Genomic DNA, 20,169 nt, shown 5'->3' with positions numbered 1-20,169 from the left:
GGGTCCCGTTGTCTAGGGCTGGAGCCTCAGGCTCCAGCGACGGGTACCACTGGGCAGGAACTTGGACAAAGCTGGAACCCTAACCACGCAGGCCCTCCTGGCTTCTCGGCCTGTCGGGGAGACAGTGTCGACCCTTGGAGGGGCATCGCGGTAGGGGTGCGGAGAAGGGGCCTGGGTTGGGTCTGGACTCCAGGGTGAGCTTTCTGGAGGATCAAGTAGCACCATGCTTGGCTAACTCGGGAGCAGGGCCGAGGAAGCCCCCAACCCAGGTCCCGGCGCAGTGGCGATGGCGGGGGCGCCGGCCGACCGGGGCCAGGGAAACCGGAGCTAGGAGATAGGGACCGACCGGCTGGTTCCGGAATGTGTTGGGGTAAGTCGGTGCAGATTCGGGGTCGTGCAGTTCCTGAAGTGGCGAGGTGGTGCGCACAGGGAGGTGGGTCGCGGAGCGTGCGCGGCCACCCCAGGCCACCCCCGAATGGGCTCGGCAGAGACCAGGACAGCGGTTCCTCCCGCCCCCGCAGCCCACTACCCGGCTACCCGGCTACCCTGGGCGCAGTTGTTTCTCTGACTCCGGCTGCCGGCGGTGCCAGCGATTGGCTGCGGACAGATGGCCGCGCGCGGATTGGCTGCCCGGGGCAGGGGGCAGGGCCGGGTGGGGGGCAGAGTCCGCCCCCGAACCTTCAAAAGGGAAGCCCCTCCAGACGCGCCCGCAGACCCGAGGCTGCACTGCGGTGCCGCGAGGCCTGGAGACTGAACGAGTGAGCCGCGCGCGCCCCGAGGCCCCGGGCCGTCGGGCGCGCGTCTCGTCTCCAGCCATGGGGTCGGCGGCGCTGGAGATTCTCGGCTTGGTGCTGTGCCTGGTGGGCTGGGTGGGCCTGATTCTGGCGTGCGGGCTCCCCATGTGGCAGGTGACGGCCTTCCTGGACCACAACATCGTGACGGCGCAGACCACCTGGAAGGGGCTGTGGATGTCGTGCGTGGTGCAGAGCACAGGGCACATGCAGTGCAAGGTGTACGACTCCGTGCTGGCGCTGAGCCCCGAGGTGCAGGCGGCGCGGGCCCTCACCGTGGGCGCCGTGCTGCTGGCGCTCGTCGCGCTGTTCGTGACCCTGGCAGGCGCCCAGTGCACCACCTGCGTGGCCCCCGGCCCGGCCAAGGCGCGCGTGGCGCTCACGGGCGGCGCGCTCTACGCGCTCTGCGGGCTGCTGGCGCTGGTGCCGCTCTGCTGGTTCGCCAACATCGTGGTCCGCGAGTTCTACGACCCGACCGTGCCCATGTCTCAGAAGTACGAGCTGGGAGCCGCGCTCTACATTGGCTGGGCCGCCTCGGCGCTGCTCATGTGCGGCGGCGGCCTCGTGTGCTGCGGCGCCTGGGTCTGCACCGGCCGCCCGGATTTCAGCTTCCCGGTGAAGTACTCGGCGTCGCGGCGGCCGACGGCCACCGGCGACTATGACAAGAAGAACTACGTCTGAGGCGGGGCCGCGAGAGGGAGGACCGGTCGGGGGATCGGCCTCCGCTGGGGTGTGCCGCGCGCCGGCTCCGTAACTCGGGGCTCCGCGCCCACACTGGACTCCGGTCAGCGGCCCGTCCTCTCCCGCCGCCCGGCCAGCCTGGGCTGCGCCCTGCCCCGCAACGGCGATGCGCGCTCGGGAGGACTCTAGCAGTGACTTTCCTGCGCGGTCCTGGCCCCACCACATGGGCTGGGCGCGCGTTCCTTCGGCTGTGTGGGCGCTGGACTGGAGATACCCGCTCCCTCCCCAGGGGCTCCACATTTCAGAGGGACAGACTGAGCCCAGGGGCCCCAGCTTGGACTGCCAGAGGGACGTTTACAGCCGGACTAGACGACACCCACGGGCTGGACCTCCCTGTCTCACCCCCTGGACTTTGCCAGGCGAGGCTTACAGACGCCAGATCCTGGGTGTGGGGCCGGGACCCTGCCCACCTTCGCAGCTTGTGGGGGGTGTGCGACTCTGCTTAGTAAACGGTCTGGATACCCTCCCCACTGTGTCCTGTCCTCTGTCGTCACTCCCTGTGCCCACCCCTTTCACCCGCCCATCTACCCGATTTCTTCCCAATAAGCAAGGCTGGCCCTCTGGGAACTGGGAAACCTCACGGCCACTTCTCAGGTCCCCTGGCATCTGGTCGCCTTCCCACTGGGTGGAAACAGCCGCCAGCAGGGCCACTGCTGAGTCCCCGGGGGAGGGGTGGGTGCAGGGGCTGAGGCAGACCCCAGCAGCTGCTGCAGGTGGACCCAGCAGGCGTGGGGGGTCCTGGGATGCAGGCAGTGCCAGGGCTGCTGGCTTTGCTGAGGGGACTGGGCGCGAGGCACCACCAGGCAGATGCTTCCCACCTGCCCTCTCAGGGCTCAGCCATCCCTGGATCACTCCCACGGGCAGGCATCTGCACGGCGCTGACGAGGTCTCTGCTGCCAAGGCGCAGCGGGAAGAGGGACTCTGGAGAGGGGGCTGCAGCTCGACAGCCACGACGCCACGGGGAGGAGGCCCTGGTGGTTGGCTGCCCAGATTGGACTCCAGCCCCCAACCCTGACTCCCTGCAGAGGCCTGCGCCCACCCTGGTGTCCTGGCAGCCAGCCCGGACTTGGGCCAGCCGTCAGCATGTCCATGTCAGCCCCTGCTGGGTGTACCCGGTGTCCTTCCTCCTGGGGGTGGGGCCCCCAGGAGCCGGTGCTGGCCATAATCAGGCCTTGGGTGGGCACCCCACAATGGCAGAGTGGGCCAGACCTGTGACACCCACCAAGATCTCAGTGCCTCCAGCCCTCTTCTAAGCACTCTGAATTAATGCATTTTCCCCGTCTGCCAAAGGCCGGGGCAGGAGGACAGTGGATGGGATCCATGCTGCTGGAGGAGCTCCAGACCCACCAGTGGGGAGGGTGTGGCATCTGCCCCAGTTCACATCCAGGAGGCCTGGGTGCTGAGGGGGCTGAGCTCATTAGGCTCCTGGGGTCCCGAGGTAAGGAGTCTCCCAGGCCTGGCCAGGCTGCCCCGTGGGGAGGGGCAGAACATGAGGCGGCGGCTCAGGGCAGCTGCTGTGAACTTGGCCCCGAGTCCCAGGACTTCCAGGGAGGCTGAACTGTCTGGGGGCGCGAGCTCCCCCCAGCGGGAAGAGCACAGAGGGCCAGGCCCCCGGGCGGAGGCCCCCAGCAGCCTTGGTAGCATCGCCACCTGGGCCTGACCCGGAGCAGCCCCCAGGACGGGGTGTGTGTGGTCCTGGGCTCAGCCCGTCTGCCCTGGCCACAAGGCCCCACCAGCGCCGGGCACAGCCCGTGGACACTGCTGAGCTGACTGCAGGCGCAGGCCCCCACCGGGACCCCGAATGGTCGCTGCCCAGCCCTGGCTCCTGCACACGGCCACGGTGGGGAGCGTGGGGCCCCGGGGGCCAGGCTGCCATCCCCACCCCGATCAGGGCGAATTTCCGGCCCTCCTGGGAGGGGGCAGACTCCCCTCCAGAGGAGCCGTGGCCCCAGGGCAGCCACCGCACTGCCCACCACCCTCCCCCAGGCCCCCCAGAGACCCCCCCCACCCACGTTCAACTTCTGGACCTGATTTCCGGGCTGTTCCCACCAACCTAACAGCTGCCCAAACCACTGTGCTTCCTCCAGCCCGCCTGCTCCCTGGGGCCCTCAACTCCAGGCAGAGGCCAGAGTGTCAGCCATGTGTGTGAAGGATGGTCTCCTCGCCAACAGGCAGAGGGGGCACCCTTGGCCACCCTCAGCCCGCGCGGGCGCTCTGGGGACAGCCCAGCCCACGGCTTCAGACCTGCAGGCCCACCCAGCTTGGAGCTCCCATAATGGGACAGGGCTGACGCTGACCATGCGGCCCTGGCCCCCCTTCCTGAACTGGGCCTTGCGCTCAGTCCCCACCCGGGGTGCCGCAAAGCGGGGGTGCCTGGGCAGACAGGTGCTGGGGTGAGTGGAGGGTGGGCCTGGACGGGTGCGCAGTCAAGAGCATGGGTCTGAGGCCAGTGGACAGAGGAAGAGGCTGGAAGCTAGAGCGGGTGGTCCTGCTGGACCATGGCGGTCAGCACGGGCGCTGGGGGCCGGGGCTCCACCCACGCTGTCCAGGGAGCCCCGAGGTCACTCCCCATGTGGACTTCCCGCTGGGCGGCAGGGTGCCTGGGACACAGGACCAAGGCCCCTCTGGACACAGAAGGCTCAGGGAACAACCAAGTGCTGGCCCTGTGACCAGACCCAAGATTAAGGCGCCATTTTATTCCGTTAAAAACCATTGTCTCTGTGTCTAAAACCATGTCCATAACTTAAAACCTAAATAACAGCAAGTCAACACAAAAAAGGAGGAGGAGGTTACTGCTGAAGAAATCAAACTCTGGAAAAGACAGAAAAGAAAAAATAAATGTAAACAGTTCTAACGGTTCCCCGGATCAGACAGCGACCAAGCCTTCCGGCCCACTGGCTGCTTCGAGCAGCCCAGCGCTCACGGCTGGGGTCCCTGCCGCCCGCCTGCCTGAGGCCCCGAAGGCCACCTGGCCCAGCACCTCCTCCCCTTGCGGGCCCCGCCCAGGCTGCCCCCACTCTCCCAGGCTGGCCCACCCGGGCTCCGTGCGGCTCACACGGGCACGATGTCATCACTCAGCCGGCTGCAGGGAAGGGCCTGTCCCCAGTGCCCGCCCCGCTGCAGAGACCCGCACTTGGAACCTTTGACTCAAGCCCCCAGGGCCCTTGCTGAGGCCCCGCCCTCCAGGCCCAAGGGGTGTCAGCCCTGTTTCAGATGAGGACACAGGGACAGCCTGGTGAGGGTCCCCCACAGACTTCACAGAAGACCCAAATCTGATCCCAAGTCCTGTGCTCCCCCCGAGAGAGGCTGGGGTCCCGGAGGCCCCAGACTGTTTTCAGTGGAGCCACTGGGGCTCCCGTGCCCTGAGGTCAGCAGAGAACCAGGGGCTGGAGACTTTGGGCCGGCAGGAGGGACCCCCACACCCATTCCGGAGCCAGGACGGGGCCTGTGTCCCAGCCAGGGCTCAGGGCGGGGCTGGGCCGGGCCTCTGCCGCGGGGGGCCTGGGCTGAAGGGCTCACTGGACAGAGCAGGGCCCCGCCCATCTCCCAAGGGCCCTGGGGCGCTGCGGTGGGGGCAGCCAAGCAGCACCTGGGCTGTCAGTCTGTGCTGACAGATGCCCCGCGGGTCCCAGCCCAGGGCCTGACCAACCCGGTGGCCAGAGCAGGGCAGACTCCGGCTCCCCGTGAAGGGACTCCAGGAGCCTAATGAGCTCAGCCCGCTCAGCGCACCTGCTGCGGCCCTGCTAGCCTGGGGCAGGCGGCCCCGGGGGAAGGCGCTGTGCCCGTCTCCGCAGGGCCCCGCCTGGCCTCGAGCATGAGAAGCCGGGCTCTGTGGCAAAGCTCCAGCACAGCCTGCCCGACTCACCCTAGGACAGCAGGGTCACGAGTGCATCCAGGAACTTGCTGCGGTCCTCGGCCTTCAGCTCAATCACTGCATTAATGAAAGGAAAACACCGCTGGAATGGGGCCGGGGCGGCCAGGGGCGCCACTGACTCCCACGGCCCGGCAGCAACCCCCCACATTCCATGCACGCCTGGCTCCCTGGGCACTCTGCCCCACGCGGCCTGCTGAGCCCTCAGAAGGGGCAGGCTGGCCCGGCCACCCACCTGCCTGGGCGTGGGGGAGCCAAGCAGCTCCGCCCTGGAGGCCCCAACCTGGGGAAGCCGGGGTGTCCTGCCAGCCGGCCAGCACCACCTCCGGTCTCAGGTCTGAAATGGGAGGAGGGGGCTGCTGCTGGGGGGACCGCCTCCATGAGGCTGCAATGAGAATGGCCTGGTGGGAAGATGCCGGCTCCAGAGCCCAGAGACCGTAGGGGGAAGGCAGGTCTCGGGCCTCAGTTGCATCTGACTCTTTGCAACCCCATGGCCAGTAGCCCGTCAGGCTCCTCTGTCCGTGGGATTCTCCAGGCAGGAACACTGGAGAGGGTTGCCACGCCCTCCTCCAGGGGAGCTTCCCGACCCTGGGATCGAACCCTCGTTTCTGGTGTCTCCCGCACAGGCAGGCAGGGTCCTCCCGCTGCGCGGCCGGGCCTGGCTGTGCCCGGCCTGTCTCTGAGGGGTCTCTGGCTGTGGCCGCGGGCTCCACAGCACATGGCCCGGCAGCTCCACAGCACGTGGGCTCCTAGCTCCCCAACCAGGGGTTCAAATCGTGCTCCCCGCGTTGCAAGGCTGATTCTCAGCTACTGAACCAGTAAGGAAGTCCGTGGAAGTGGGCTTTTAAAGAGGTGACCAGATTACTGGGGGTCACTACGGAGGGACCTGAGCTGGTCTGACTGAAGCCCTTGTGGAAGAGAAGAGCACAGACCCAGGGGACGCCGGCGTCTACACACCCAGCAGAGGGGCTTCAGGGGAGCAGCCCTGTGAGACCCTGACCAGCCGGCCCCCCGCATGGGGAGGAGTCCATCTCCGTGGTCTCATGCCCCTCCACCCACTGTGCTGCTCTATTACAGCGGCTTGGGCTCACTGCACCGCGGTGAAGCCCCTCACGTCGGAGAGACAGACAGCAGACAGGGCCAAACGTGACCCTGTGCCCCCCTGGCGCTCAGAGGCTGCGGGTGGTGTGCACGCTGGCAGCTCCCAAGGGTTGGCCCCCGCAGCCTCTGCTGGGCAGCCTCGGGGCTCCGGGGAAGTGGCCTCAGGCTGGACCGTGAGGCTGGGCCGCGGCGCAGGCCCAAGGTAGGAGGGCTGCCGGCAGGGGCCCTGGGCGCCTCGCGGGCGCCGTGCAGGGACGCTCACCAGAGAGATCAAAGTGGTTGTGCAGTGCCCGGGAGTTGGTACCCTCTGCCGCCTTCTCAAACGCCCGGCCGAAAAAGCTGGGGACACAGAAGCATGCTCGCTGGCTACCACCCAGGGCCTCAGGCCGCTCTGGATGGCCGCTGCCCACCCCCCGGCCCCAAGCCCAGCCCTGCTCAGCCCTCGAGCGGGTGTGCCCCCAGCGCCTCCCACGCCCTGCAGAGTGTGTGGGGTGGGGTCCCAGGCACACGCGGCGGGCTGGGATGGGCCAGGGGAGGGGAGGAGAGGGGGGCGCAGGGCGCTGGGGCCGAGGTGGAGAAGGCCGTCCCCGGCCTGGCACTGAGGCTGGAACCCCCCAGACCCGGCCCCTGGACTCACTTCTTCCTGTCTGAGCTGTCCGTCTCTGGGGGGATGCCCACCATGGTCACGGTGCCCTGCTCCGCGCTCAGGGGAGCGGCCATCACCAAGGGCAGCAGCTTGCAGCGCCGGTTCTTTGTCTGCCGGGCGGGGACACGCACCTCGGTCATGGCCTGTGCCCGGGTGAGCGCCCCCAGCGCCTGGGAGCCCCGAGATGCCCGAGTCCCAGGCCACCGCCCCAGCCTCCGGGGCCCCCGGCTGCTCCCCCTCAACTGCTCCAGGTCCTCACGTGGTTGTCCCCTCCTCCAGGAGGCCCTCCCAGGCCCCGGCTGCTCCCCGCGCAACTGCTCCAGGTCCTCACGTGGCTGTCACCTCCTCCAGGAGGTCCTCCCAGGCCCACGCCTCCCCCACTTGCCTCTGCTCAACAGGACCCCAGCCCCGGAGGCCCCCCACCCTCACCGAGCACACGAAGGACTTGAGCAGGTGTCTGCTTAGCAGGCTCAGGGAGGCGGGCTTAGAGAACAGCGCCACGTCCGGGGTGCCCTGTGGGTGCAGGGCGTGCGGTCAGGGGCGGCCGGAGCGCCTGGCGGGGGTGCACGCGCAAGGGAGCTGACCTCCATGAGGGCGCAGTAGAGGAAGGGCCCCTGGGAGACGACGAGGTTGGTGCAGAGGCAGCTGGCGATGGTCTGCTGCGTGGCACGCAGCTGCCGCTTGGCGAGCTCCAGGCCATGGTACAGCTTGTCCAGGTTACCCCTGCAACGGCAGACACGTGGTGGCGCCACAGCTCGCAGGGGCGCCCGGCTCCCACGTGAGAAGGAGCGACAGTGATTATCCACGGGGATGGACGTCACGGGGAGGGGCTGGCGTCAGAGGACAGGAGACTGGAAGCCAGCCGAGGTGACCTGCAGGGTTCTGGCCGGGGAGGCATGGGGGTACCAGGGACCCCGCCCCTTCTCCCACTCCAAGGGGGCTTCCCCTCTGTGGAGCAGTGAGGTCTTCAAGAGAACCTCCATACCCAGCAGGTGAGGACCCCGAAATGCCACACTGGCTTCCCGCCTGCCAAGACGAGGCCGTGCCTTCCACCTGCAGATCGTCCCCAGAGACCCTGGGCTTGCTGGGCTTCCACAGCGCCGCCCTGCACCCCCGAACTGGTGGCTGAGGAGCACCAGACACTTGAGAAAGACCTGTGGCCCGAAACCATAGCCTTAGAGGAGACTGGACATAATCTGGAACCAGAAGAATGGTTAAAATGAAGGCCAGTTGGTGTCTTCAGAGAAATTTGGGCAATACATTCATAAACCAAGAACAGGATGCTATGAACATGGAACAATCAGAAACTGAGACGTGTTTGTGGAAAGAATGATGGCTGCAGCACATAAAGAGCTCCCCTGAAGGCTACAGGATAAAGTCCAGAAGAGCTCCTCACACAGATGAGCCAAAACCTGGGAGACAGAAGGCAAGCCCGAGACTGAGAGGCTGAGCGCCTTCCCAGGGTCTAGGAAGATCGAGAGACAGATGTGTTGGGGGGAGGGGGACAGTGAAGACAAAGTCCAAAAGCGTGCCCTCGGGCTCACCCGGAAGCTCAGCCCGCCCCACGCACCACAGACCTCTCGCACGCTGAGAACTGAAAAAGGTCCCGAGAACTTCCGGTGGGGTCTGGGGTGCACTTACAGAGAAACAAGAACCAAAATGGCTTGGACCGCTCCTCAGCACCTCAGCAGCTAGGAGGCGGGGAGGAACCCCGAATTCTGCACGAGCCAGACCAGCACCCAAATGAGGGTGGAGGACGCCGTCAGACGTGCTAGGGCACAGAATCTTTCCCTCAGCAGCCCCTTCTTTAAGAGCCGCTTGAGAGTAACACTCCTGCAGAATGAGGGCGTGCAGACAGCCCAGGAGCCCGGCCGCCCCGGTCCACTGTCTGGGTGGTCGACAGCAGGCCTGGTGGCCTGGAGCCGAGGTCACAGCCCCAGGCTCTCCTGGACAGAAGGCGCTCGGGGATGAGAGCTGGGAACGGATGCGGTAAAGGAGGCTCCAGGGAAAACAAAGAGCTGCAGGGCCAGAAGGAATGTGGTCACCACCCAGGTAGCTCAGACGACAAAGGATCCTCCCGCAAAGCAGGAGACGCGGGTTCAACCCCTGTGTCAGGAAGGTTCCCGGGAGGAGGCAATGGCAACCACTCCAGTCTTCTAACCTGGAGAATCCCACGGACAGAGGAGCCTGGCCAGACACAGTCCATGGGGCCACAAAGAATTGGATACAACTGAGTGACTAATGGAGAAGGCAGTGGCACCCCAGTCCAGTACTCTCGCCTGGAGAATCTCATGGACGGAGGAGCCTGGTGGGCTGCAATCCACGGGGTCGCTAAGAGTCGGACATGACTGAGCGACTTCACTTTCACTTTTCCCTTTCATGCATTGGAGAAGGAAATGGCAACCCACTCCAGTGTTCTTGCCTGGAGAATCCCAGGGACGGGGGCACCTGGTGGGCTGCCGTCTATGGGGTCACACAGAGTCGGACACGACTGAAGTGACCTAGCAGCAGCAGCAGCAGCAGAGTGAGTAACACACACACCCGCCCTGCGTTAGAGACTCTGGGATATTTTATCAGCCCAACCACGAACCACTGTTCACTGAGCTTCATCCCTCAGAATCAGCCTACAGCCACAGGTGAGACAGCTCACATTCGGTCCTCTGCCCCGCGACTCAGCATTATCAGAGGTGAACACACGGAAGCATTTTCACATCGAGAGAGGGGCGGGGGAGGGGAAAACGAGGGACGCTGCCAACCTTTTCTCACGACCTGGGAGAGAGGACCAAGACGCGAGGATGCTAAAGCTAAGAAGGAGCTAACAACGGGGCAGCACTGTCTGGACAGGGGGAAGGCACACAGACTGGGCTGAGCGCTCTGCTGCGGCAGGAAGTCAGCGGACAATGGCCGAGGCTGGCCCATCGGCTCTAAGACGGGTGGGGACGGCCGACAGTAGTGTTTGGATTTTCCCATACTCCTAGATAAAGACAGAGCAATGACATTGTAGAACCAGTGACCTTTGGTTCTAAGACTCACACTCGGAACACAGGGAGCAACACCGCTGCCCGTGAGCGAGCGCAGGGGGAGGAGGCCCCCAGCTGGCCAGCAGACGCAGTGTCAGCATCAGGGCGGTGGCAGAGGAGCGGAGGCCTCAGGAAGACAGAAGACCAGGCAGCCGCGGGCCGAGGCCCCAGGGGCCACGCGGCAGTCGGGGCAACGACCAGGGGCCAGGGCAGCCCCCCCCGAAACAGTCAGGAAGACTGAACGCGCAACACACGAGAAATGGCCCAATCTGGTCACAGTTACCCACAGGAGAAAGGACAAGGAGAACGGCCTCGCTCTCGAGAAGGAAGGTTGACTACAAAGACGCATCCTCAGAGGCCCAGAACCCTAACGTCCTATTTCAAAACAAGTCAGAAGACAGTTAAAGACGGTGCGTCTCAGGAAGTGGGACAGGGAAACGGAAACAGAAGGAAAACACTTCAGAAGAGAAGACTGGACTAAAAGAGACAGAGGCGCCCAAAGAGGCACGGGAGGCGAGACAGTGGAGAAATCTAAGAATCACACGGAAGGAAAGCACTCCCCCTGAAGCCGGCCGCGTGTCTCCCGCGTCCCTGGTCACGCCTGCGTGAGGGCCTCCGCGGCAGGGCGGGACGGGGGCGGGAGTGGCCGGTGGGGCTGGGCCGCGGCCACGTCCACTACCTGGAGAGGCTGTCCAGGGCCTGCGTGAAGCTGTCCGTCCCGGAGCCGTGCTCGGGGCTCTCCATCAGCGACATCGTGGCGAAGACCACGTCGCTGGCCAGGAACTTGTGCTTGAAGCCAAAGTGGACGCTGAAAGTCTGGACGCGCATGTCCTTCATGCTGCAGCGGGGCAAGCGATGTAGCGGCCGTCTGCGTGTGCCCAGAGCGGCCTGCGCTGGGCCAGCTCCAGGGCCAGCACCCCCGCAAGACGTCACCGCCCCCCCACGCCAGCCCCCACAGATTCTCACGGCACGGCCCTTCTGGTCAGAGAACAGATAGGGCAGGAGGCCCGCACACCAGCCCCGCAGCAGGGATGCCAAGGGCCCGGCACCAGGCCGTCAGCTTGTGGGGCGCAGCAGGAGCTGGCTGTGTGTGTGCAGGGGGCGGGGTGTCCTAGGACGCCAGGAGCAGCCAGGCCCGTGCCCTCCGGCAGGGCCAGCAGATGCGCTGGGCACACCTCGTCTGAACCGGGCCCCAGGGGGATCCCAGAGTCCAGAGATAGACAGGCCGGGTCGACTGCAAACGTCTGCATCTCGGCCCCAACTCTAGACTTTCCAGGTACTTTAGAGGTTCTATTTTTAACCCAAAGAGAAGGTCCCAATTATTTCCGTATTCTCATTTTCTGCATTATTTTCAGAACGTGGCTAAAACTGAAACCCTGACAAAGTTTAATCCATAGAAATTTGAGTTTACCCAAACTTATTTGCAGACTCTTCAATCATTTCTCGCAAATTCTCCTTCAAGGAGACGTCCATGGATTGAAACTTCTGCTTCACCTGTTTGAGGGGGAGACTGGGGAGGGGGCGCTTGGTCACAGGAGGCGCGAACCCTGGCCGCCACTCCAGCCTGGACACTCCAGAATGACCAGATTCGGGGCTCCGCGGAGTGGGTGGGGGGCCACGGGGCGGGGCCTCGGGGACACTCACCCCACATCTGCGAGGAACTCCTGCAGCCGTTTCTGCCCGTGCAGGGACCAGAGCTTGAACCTGGCCGCCGTGTAGCACGTGTTGCACAGGCTGTCATGGAGGGACCAGTGCTGGTAGAGAGCCAGGCGGAGGCTGGGCCGCGTCAAGGAGCTGCAGCCGCATGTGAGCCGCCCCCGCCCCGGGCCGCCACCTGCACCACCAGCCGCCCCGGGGCCCTGGGGCTCCCCGACCTCAGCGTGACTTGACCCGGACAGAGAGCCTGGGAGGGGTGGACGCACAGCGAGATCAAGGGGACCCTGTGGCCACACCCGGAGCTGGGAGTCTCCAGCTCCGGCCGGCCTAAGACACGGGTCGCCCCTGAACACAGCAGAGGATACTCGTACTCGAAGGAGATGCGTGCACAGTCCACGGAGAGCGCGTGCGCCTCGTCCTCACGCCGGTGGCTGTGCCGGGACACGTGCCGCTGCAGCACGCCCACGTCGGTCACGTACTTCACCCTGGAGGACAGCACGCCTGGGCTCGCCGCCCCACCCACCGGGCCCGGGGCAAGCACCCCCCCACCGCTGCTGAGTGTCCACACAAGGCCACACATGACTGGACCCAGGCCCACGGCAGCCCCTCCTCAAAGGCCCCTGCAGGGACGCGGCCCCCTAGCCCCTGCGGCAAGCCCGCTGCAGCCGACCTCAGGCAGCCTGGGGACGCGCCCTTACTGGGTGATTCTGTCTTGCACCCACTGGTCCGTGAGTCCAACGATGGCCCACCTGGAGGGAGAGGACACAGCTGGGAACGGGCGAGTGGCACTCGCAGGCACCTCCGGCCAGTGGGGTCTGACCCAGACGCTCCATTGCACCAGGCCCCAGCAGACCCAGAGGCGGCCCATGGGCAACCCTGCCCTGGAGCTCACTGCCCACCAGGGCTGCAAAGGTGCCAGGCAGCACGTGGGCTTGCTCAAACCTCACACTCAAGTTTGCTGGGCAGCAAGGCTGACCGGTCAGCTGGGAAGGGCTGGCAGCCCAGGCCCCACCCCCAGACCCTCTGAGGCCGTGACACTCCACTGTCCCCCCTGAGTCTGTGTGCGCTGAGGGCCACAGTCAGGAAGGAAACCAGGCCCCTGCACGAGTACAGGACGGGGCTGCAGCCAGCACTGGCAGGGGCCCGGCCCGGCCGCAGGGGACCTGACTGCTCGGAGGGGCCCACGCACCACAGCATGTCGCTCAGGTCCTTGGACATCAGCCACGCCAGGTCGAACATCACCATGGCAGCCTACAAAAGAGACGGGCCGAGGCCGGTGGTCCTGCTCAGGGTAGGGCCAAGCCCACGCTGCCTGGGCCCCAATGTCCCACACGGAGTTGGGGTGGGGGAGAAGGGTCCGATTGGGAGCCCTAAAACCCATCTGCCCTGAGACTCCAGGTCTCCTTCAGCAGCTCCGAGGAGGCTAGCCTCCGAGGGAGCGTCCGGCATCTGAGGGGCCGGGGGTCTGTTCCCGGCCAGACTGCCCGCCTGTGCCTCAGAAGGACCGTCCTGTAGAGGCCAGTGGGGCCCCGGCCACACAAGGGCTCTGGAAATACGGGCTCAGAGTCAGGGCCCCAGGACCAGATTCTAAGACTAGACACAGCATGCTTCACTGGAAACCTATTTTCTGGGGCTCCTCAAGGTCCCAAGTTGTGCTCAGCGACCCCAAGCTGACACGATGTGTCTTTCGTACAAACTTCGTCCCAGGACACAAGGACACTGAAGGGCCTGTGCGAGCCCAGAGTCCTAGCCCCCTGCACAGATGAACAGGCCCGTTCAGTGTCCTCACGATGAGCAGAAACAACAGCTGCCACCCCTCGGGCAGCCCTGGCCTGAGTGACGTTTCACCCAGGAGAGGCCTAGAGGCTCAGCCCTCCCCCTGGCCACACAGAGGCGGCTGCGGGGCTGGGAGGCACCGTCCTGTTCCTGTTCTAGGACGGTGGCCCCCATAGTGTGGCCGGGACCGTGCCCGCACCCGTCTGTACCCACCGACGTCCCATGATACTCGTACTGCTCGTAGTCAAAGAGGACGTCTCTCCTGTAAGGACACAAGACGCCGGGGCTTCACCAGGGAGCAGAACAGGAAGAAAACTGGGGAAGATGCTAAAATCCCAAGGCACCCAAGAAACACGATGTGCAGGGTGAAAAGGAAGTCTGGGTAACTTAAGTTTCTTTTATACGCTTTCTTTTCCCTACGAGATGTTTCACACAATTGCCATCTATCCGATTTGTGAGAGTCTGTAAACAGAAGGATCTATACTTAGAAATTAGAACACCAAAGGACCAGGGCATCACCCCCAATGGACAGTGTGTTTGGGCGACCTGGGGACTGGCCTGGCCCTCGCGGGACCAGAAGCGAAACGGAGGGGCGCAGGCGCCGGCCAAGAGGCGCTCACGCAAGCCATGACCCTAGCGTGCAGCACAGACGGGCATTGCTGGCCGCCTTCCCGCCACGGGACGCAGTCTCACCTCCGGGCCTCCCACTCTCTCCGCTGCCTCCTCTTCAGGGTTTGCGCTGCGATCTCCTGACCACGACAAAGAGAACAGAGGGCTGAGCAAGAGCCAGGAGCTCAGCCCTGGCCTGGGAGGGTTCAGATCTGACGGCAGGCCAGCGGGTGGGAGGGGGAGCCAGCAGGGGTCTCTGTGGTGACAGCGGTGTCCCGCGTCCTACTTCAGGGGCTGACAGGTCACCATTGGGGACGCGGGCAAGGTGCACACGCGATTCCAGCTCACTTCCGACACCTGCATGTGATCTGCAGTGACGTCAGAACTGGTGTGTAATGGCACGTGACGGTCCTGACGAGGGACCTTCTGGAGGGTGATGGAATGCCTCCCTATCTCGTGACTTCATACGTCTGTCAAACCTCACGGAACTGTACACCTGGTGAAGGTTATTATGTAAAACCCCCAGGTTTTGTTGGTAGATTAACAAAGAATTCTCTGACCTTCCTCACAGTGCCGAGTGGTGTCCTGTACCCTGCCCTCACGCCTATGGGACTCCCAGGCTGGTCAGAAGGGCTCAAACAGCTCAGTTAAAAAAAAAAAAAAAACAAATAAACCAACCTAATAAAAAAATGGGCAGGAGATCCAAATAGACATTCTGCCCAGAGTCAGTGCCCAACCTTCTGCCTTCCAGCTCTGCCTGGGCCCACAGGCTCTGGGCTGACCCTTGACCTTCAGGAGTGACCAGCTCCTTAAGACTGTGGTGAAAGGTGCAAACCCACCTCCTCCAGCCGTGTGCGCTTCTCAGAGGGCTCTGACCCCTCATCGCCTTCATTTCCCGAGTGTTCTTCATCCTCCTCTTCATCCCGAAAGATATCTTCATAGGCGGGAACTTCAAGGTCATCATCTTGTTTAATGAGCAATCTGATCTATGATTAAAACACAGAGCCATCAACCTCCCCTCTCCTTAATGGAAAACTATCCGTCACACGTTTTCTCTCCCAGAGTCTTATCTTCCGAATCTGCACCCCACTCAGTACACAGAGAGTACGGAGCCTGCAGACGGAACGACTCCTCGGTCACTTCAGTTCAGTTCAGTCGCTCAGTCGTGTCTGACTCTCTGCGACCCCATGAATCGCAGCCTGGGAGTCTGGATAAAACACTCCCTCTTAGGCCCACATTCAGCCAACAAAATGAACACCTTGCACCTCAGCCTCCAACCAAGGACACAGAGACCTGTGACCTCGCAGCGAGCAAAAGTCCTGTCCCTAAAAGAGGTCCTTCGTGAGAGGCTTTCAGGGCTGAGGCTACTGTGGGTGTGTGCCCACGGGCGGCTCAGAGAGCTCATGCCAGGCTCACCGGGCCCCACACGACTGTCCTGGACCCCACACCACCCGGGCAGCCAGGGAGCGTCCTGCCCCATTTAGAGGGCAGGTGCCTCTGAGGTCCGGATAGTCAATAAAGCTGGCTGGCCTGAGCTCGGAGTGCACTCGGAGCAGGTTCTGGACCCTGTGCCTCCTGGGTCAAGCGAGTCCCACACATGCCTTCTGAGCACCTCTGAGGGAGGTGACGTGTTTCTCATCAAAGGTGGACAAGACCAGGGCCTGTCCTCAGGCTGCTCCAGCCCCTATAGGCAAGATGGACACATGCCTTGCCAAGAACACCAGGCCTGACGCTGTGGCATGAAAGGGACAGACAGACGGACAGGAGAGCTCGGGGAGTCCGGCCTACCTGGGTGTCGCTGTACACGTTCACAACGTTGACTGGCCTGTGAGTGTCACACACGAAAAACACGGCCTCTTCATCGGGTTGGAGGATATCCAACAGATCCACGTTCGCGCCACAGTTTATGAGGATGAAATAGCGGAACTGGACAAAGGAGAGGGGCGCGGTGAGTAAGCGCACGGGGCCGGCCATCTGCCTTCAGCACCAGGCCTGAGTCCTGCAGGGACTCATCCAGCCCGATGCACGGTGAGGCCCTGCTTGCAAGGGGCTCCAGAGATGGCCACAGCTGGCCTGTGCCGAGTGCTTTAACAACCCCATGCACAAGTTCATTTCCAGGACGACACTGTGAGGCAGGTACCATGACTGTCCTGCCAACGAGGAGTAGGCAAAGGCCAAATCTCTTCTGGCCTCAGGCATGGGGTTCAGAAGATGTGGGCAGACCTAGAGTTCAAATGCATAGCGGGGTCCCTCCCGACATGTCACCCAGTCTTCTGCGACAGACTCCTCTCTGTCCTGGCAGCAATGCACCCGGTCAGATTCCAGCAAGTCTGAGGTAGCTTGCATTTAACAAGTACCTGACTATTAAGTCGGGCTTCCCTGGTGGCTCAGATGGTAAAGAGTCTGCCTGACAATGCAGGTGACCCAGGTTCAATCCCTGAGTCGGGAAGATCCCCTGGAGCAGGAAATAGCAACCCACTCCAGTATTCTTGCCTTGGAAATCCCATGGAATGAGGAGCCTGGCGGGCTACAGTCCATGGGGTTGCAAAGAGTGGGACACAGCTGAGCAACTAACACTAAATATTAAGTAAAGCTTTTTGTTACATCCTATCACTACAGAAAACTCTTTCCTTGTAAATATGATCTGGCATAGATCCCTCTCATGATGACAGGAGCACCAGGCGAGGACTTGTCTCTGCCAGACAGTCCTCCTTGCAGCCAGAAACTCTGAGACCCTCTTCCAGAGAGCAGCCCCTCCCCGGGGGGCGGTGGGGTCTCAGACGTCCCGTCTCTCATAATAGCTCCATGTAGAGCTGAGAAGAGACCTGGTCTCTATGGCCCAAATTCCAAAGGGAGAAAGTATGTTCCTGAATTTCCAGTTGGAAACTGGGATACACTTCTTGGAAAAATAAATGTGAAATAATGATCTAATGTAAAGTAATTTTAACCAGGCTGTATCAGAAACAACCTTCCAAATTCCAAGCACCTGAGAGTGAAATGTGTCTAAACACAGGTTCAGAGCTAGAGATTGTCCTTATTCACGATCTTGTTTTTGTTGTCAATTTTGTCCCTGCGATTGGACGGTAAGTCACCACACACAGGGCTCACTTCTCTCTTCTGTGTAACCTAAGAAAGTCGATAGTTAGAAATACACACAAGCCATTGTATAAATATTGAGTTCTTCACCACCAGCACCACTTGGGAAGCACCATCATAGAAAGAGAAAGAATGCTCAGTGTTAAGAAGTTGCCAATTGAGAGATAAAGCCCAATATTCTCAAATGCGTCTCTCATACCTGTTCTTTATGCTCTAGAAATGCAGTTTCAAGTTCTTGCCACCCAGAAACTGGAACCAGCGTGTACTGCACGTGGTCACACTGGAACAGGGCCTGGAGAGAGAGAATTTTCAAAGCCTACTGTATTTAGAACGTCTGCAATCCATCCTGAAACACACATTCAGTTCAGTTCAGTTCAGTTCAGTCGCTCAGTCGTGTCCGACTCTTTGCGACCCCGTGAATCATAGCACGCCAGGCCTCCCTGTCCATCAAATGCACATTACAAGAAAAAAAAGATGGGCTGAGAGACAACAGATGCTAACGTAAGGTTAGTGAACGTTGACGTCAGCAAGGAGGTAATGGGAACATGAAAGTCCACTGAGCCGTACCTCAGTTTTGCTGAACATCACCAAAGGAACACACTGCTGAAAAACTCGCTGTTTCCAGGTTTTTGGTGAGTCGTTCCCGACCCAAGGGCCTGACCAAAGCTCCTATAAACCTTGCCTGTGTGGCCACCTGCTCAGTCATTTAGGCCTGACTTTTTGAAACCCCGTGGACTGTAGCCTGCCAGGTTCCATGGGGTTCTCCAGGCAAGAATACTAGAGTGGGTTGCCATTTCCTGCTCCAGGGAATATTCCTGACCCAGGGATTAAACCCACGTCTCCTGCATTGCAGGTGGATTCTTTACTGCTGAGCCATCGGGGAAGCCCTGAACCATATTTAAAACCGAACAACAACAATCTTTCCTTAGCACTGAAGAATTCATGCCTTCAAACTCTGGTGCTGGAGAAGGCTCTTGAGAGTCCCTCGGACAGTAAGGAGATCAAACTAATCAATCCTAAAGGAAATCAACCCTGAATATTCACTGGAAGGACTGATGCTGAAGTGCCAGTACTTTGGCCACCTGATGAGAAGAGCTGATTCATTGGGAAAGACCCTGATGCTGGGCGAGATCTAAGGCAGGAGAAGGGGATAACAAGATCAGATGGTTGGATGGCATCACTGACTCAAAGAACATGACTTTGAGTAAACTCCGGAAGAAGGTAAAGGACAGAGAAGCCTGGTGTGCTGCAGTCCATGGGGTCACAAAGAGTCAGACACGACTGAGGGACGGAACAACAACGCTCTTTCCTATTAAATTAAGGAGTCAGTATCTCCAGAATCCCTGATGACACCCCAGTGCCCTCGACTGTCAGATTCTTCTGCCTCGAACCCCAACGGTGAGAAGGCGCTGCAGGTCTACCGGTCTCTCCAACGCAGCCGTTCTGTGCCCAGCTTGTGGCCTTCTGCCGGCTTCTCCTCTAACCCACCTAACCCGGGCGCAACCTGGCGGGAGTCCCCGCCCCAGGCCGAGCTCCCGCCCCGGTCCACCCCTCGCGCCTGCCCCCGGTCCCCCGCGGCCCTCGCCGGCCCAGCCAGCAGGCCTCACCTGAAGGATCTTGCAAGCGCACAGAGCGTCCACGTCCGAGGCCACGAAGAGAAGGACCCTCTGTCGGGGGGAGAGCTGGCTGAGAGCAGCCCCGAGAACCCCGGCCCCTCCTGCCCCCACGGTCGCGCGCCCTCGTCCCTTCCCCCAGTCTCGGAGCCCAGGAAGGGCTCACCTGGCTCTGGACCACCTCGTAGAACTCCTTGCGGAAGTCGGACACGAACATGACCGCGGCACCTGGACACCCCGGGATGGGACTCGGCCAGCCTGGCAGCCGTCAAGACTCCCGCCAAGTCCGGGCTCTCCCGATTGCCCCGGGGGACAGCCAATCGCGACTCAGGTCCCCGCCTCTCCGCTTTTCTGATTGGCCCGCGCTGGGAGCGACACTTATGCTCCGCCATTCACGACAGGACTACTCCGGCCGGCCCCTAGAGGAGCGTCCTCCACAGGCTGCACGCACTGCGGGTCGCGCAAGTCCGGTGCGACTCTGATTCTCCAGAAACCCTACGCTCCGTACACTTTACTTTGGGGGGAAAAAAAATGCCCACTCCCCTCCTCCAACTGGAATCTCCAGGTTAAAGAAACCTCGCAACAAATTAAACTCATGTACGCTTCGGGAATTCTCTGAAGAAGGAATTGGCAAGCCACTCGAGTACTCTTGCCTGGGAAATCCTATGGACGGAGGAGCGTGGTGGGCTGCAGTCCTTGGGGTCGCAAAGAGTCGGACACGACTGAGCGCCTTCACTTTCACTACACTTCACTTCAGGAATTCTCAGGTGCCTCGGTTGGTAGAGAACCCGCCTGCCAAGCAGGAGACGCGGGTTCGAGCCCTGGAGAGGGAAATGGCAGTCCACTCCAGTACCCTTGCCTGGAGAATCCCATGGACCGAGGAGCCTGGAGGGCTGCAGCCTGTGGGGGTCGCAACTCAGCCAGACTGACTGAACAACAACACGTCAGAAGAGGGCGTCGGCGTAGGATGTCAAGGGGCCCGGCCTACTTCAGAGCGGAAGTGTGGCCTACTTCCGCCCGCATCCTCGGGGGCTCCGCCTGCGAGCTGGGTAGTGCAGGCAGTAAGGGGAGTGGGCCCCCCAATTAGTCAGGAAGGGGACACCGTCGGCCTAATTGTAAATAATCGCGGAAGGCGTATCTGAACGCTCGCGCCGGAGGGGCTTTTCATCTTCGCGCTTCGGCAGCGCTTGCTTGCGCAGCGTCCCTTGGTTCGCACCGCCCCCGGAAGTGCTTTTCCGTCACTTCCGGT

The 20,169-nt window shown here is 62.1% G+C and overlaps 2 protein-coding genes across 5 annotated transcripts; one reads left to right on the top strand and one right to left on the bottom strand.

Moving 5' to 3' along the window:
* Positions 1-696: 696 nt before the first annotated feature.
* Positions 697-1,998, top strand: CLDN5 (claudin 5). The gene has a single exon (XM_061385698.1). It carries the CDS (start codon positions 816-818, stop codon positions 1,470-1,472), a length of 657 nt encoding a protein of 218 aa, XP_061241682.1. The 5' UTR covers positions 697-815; the 3' UTR covers positions 1,473-1,998.
* A 2,189-nt stretch (positions 1,999-4,187) lies between these two features.
* Positions 4,188-19,171, bottom strand: CDC45 (cell division cycle 45). Of its 4 annotated transcripts, none has more exons than XM_061385687.1 (20): positions 19,087-19,171; positions 18,915-18,974; positions 17,507-17,599; positions 16,000-16,137; positions 15,051-15,197; positions 14,296-14,351; positions 13,816-13,864; positions 13,016-13,077; positions 12,525-12,575; positions 12,192-12,311; positions 11,815-11,946; positions 11,582-11,680; positions 10,850-11,008; positions 7,735-7,873; positions 7,580-7,663; positions 7,142-7,260; positions 6,767-6,843; positions 5,639-5,788; positions 5,398-5,463; positions 4,188-4,343 (listed from the first exon to the last, which is right to left on the bottom strand). In XM_061385687.1, exons 1-19 carry the CDS (start codon positions 19,135-19,137, stop codon positions 5,399-5,401), a joined length of 1,851 nt encoding a protein of 616 aa, XP_061241671.1. In that variant the 5' UTR covers positions 19,138-19,171; the 3' UTR covers positions 4,188-4,343; position 5,398. The 4 variants fall into 4 exon arrangements, with proteins under 4 accessions (XP_061241671.1, XP_061241672.1, XP_061241674.1 ...); XM_061385688.1 differs by having other exon boundaries at positions 5,639-5,740; XM_061385690.1 differs by lacking the exon at positions 5,639-5,788.
* Positions 19,172-20,169: the final 998 nt, after the last annotated feature.

Source organism: Bos javanicus, chromosome 17 (assembly GCF_032452875.1).
Source record: "Bos javanicus breed banteng chromosome 17, ARS-OSU_banteng_1.0, whole genome shotgun sequence".
Taxonomy (NCBI): domain Eukaryota; kingdom Metazoa; phylum Chordata; class Mammalia; order Artiodactyla; family Bovidae; genus Bos; species Bos javanicus.
The sequence above is the reverse complement of the archived record's forward strand: the minus strand, read 5'-3'. Positions and strand labels throughout refer to the sequence as shown.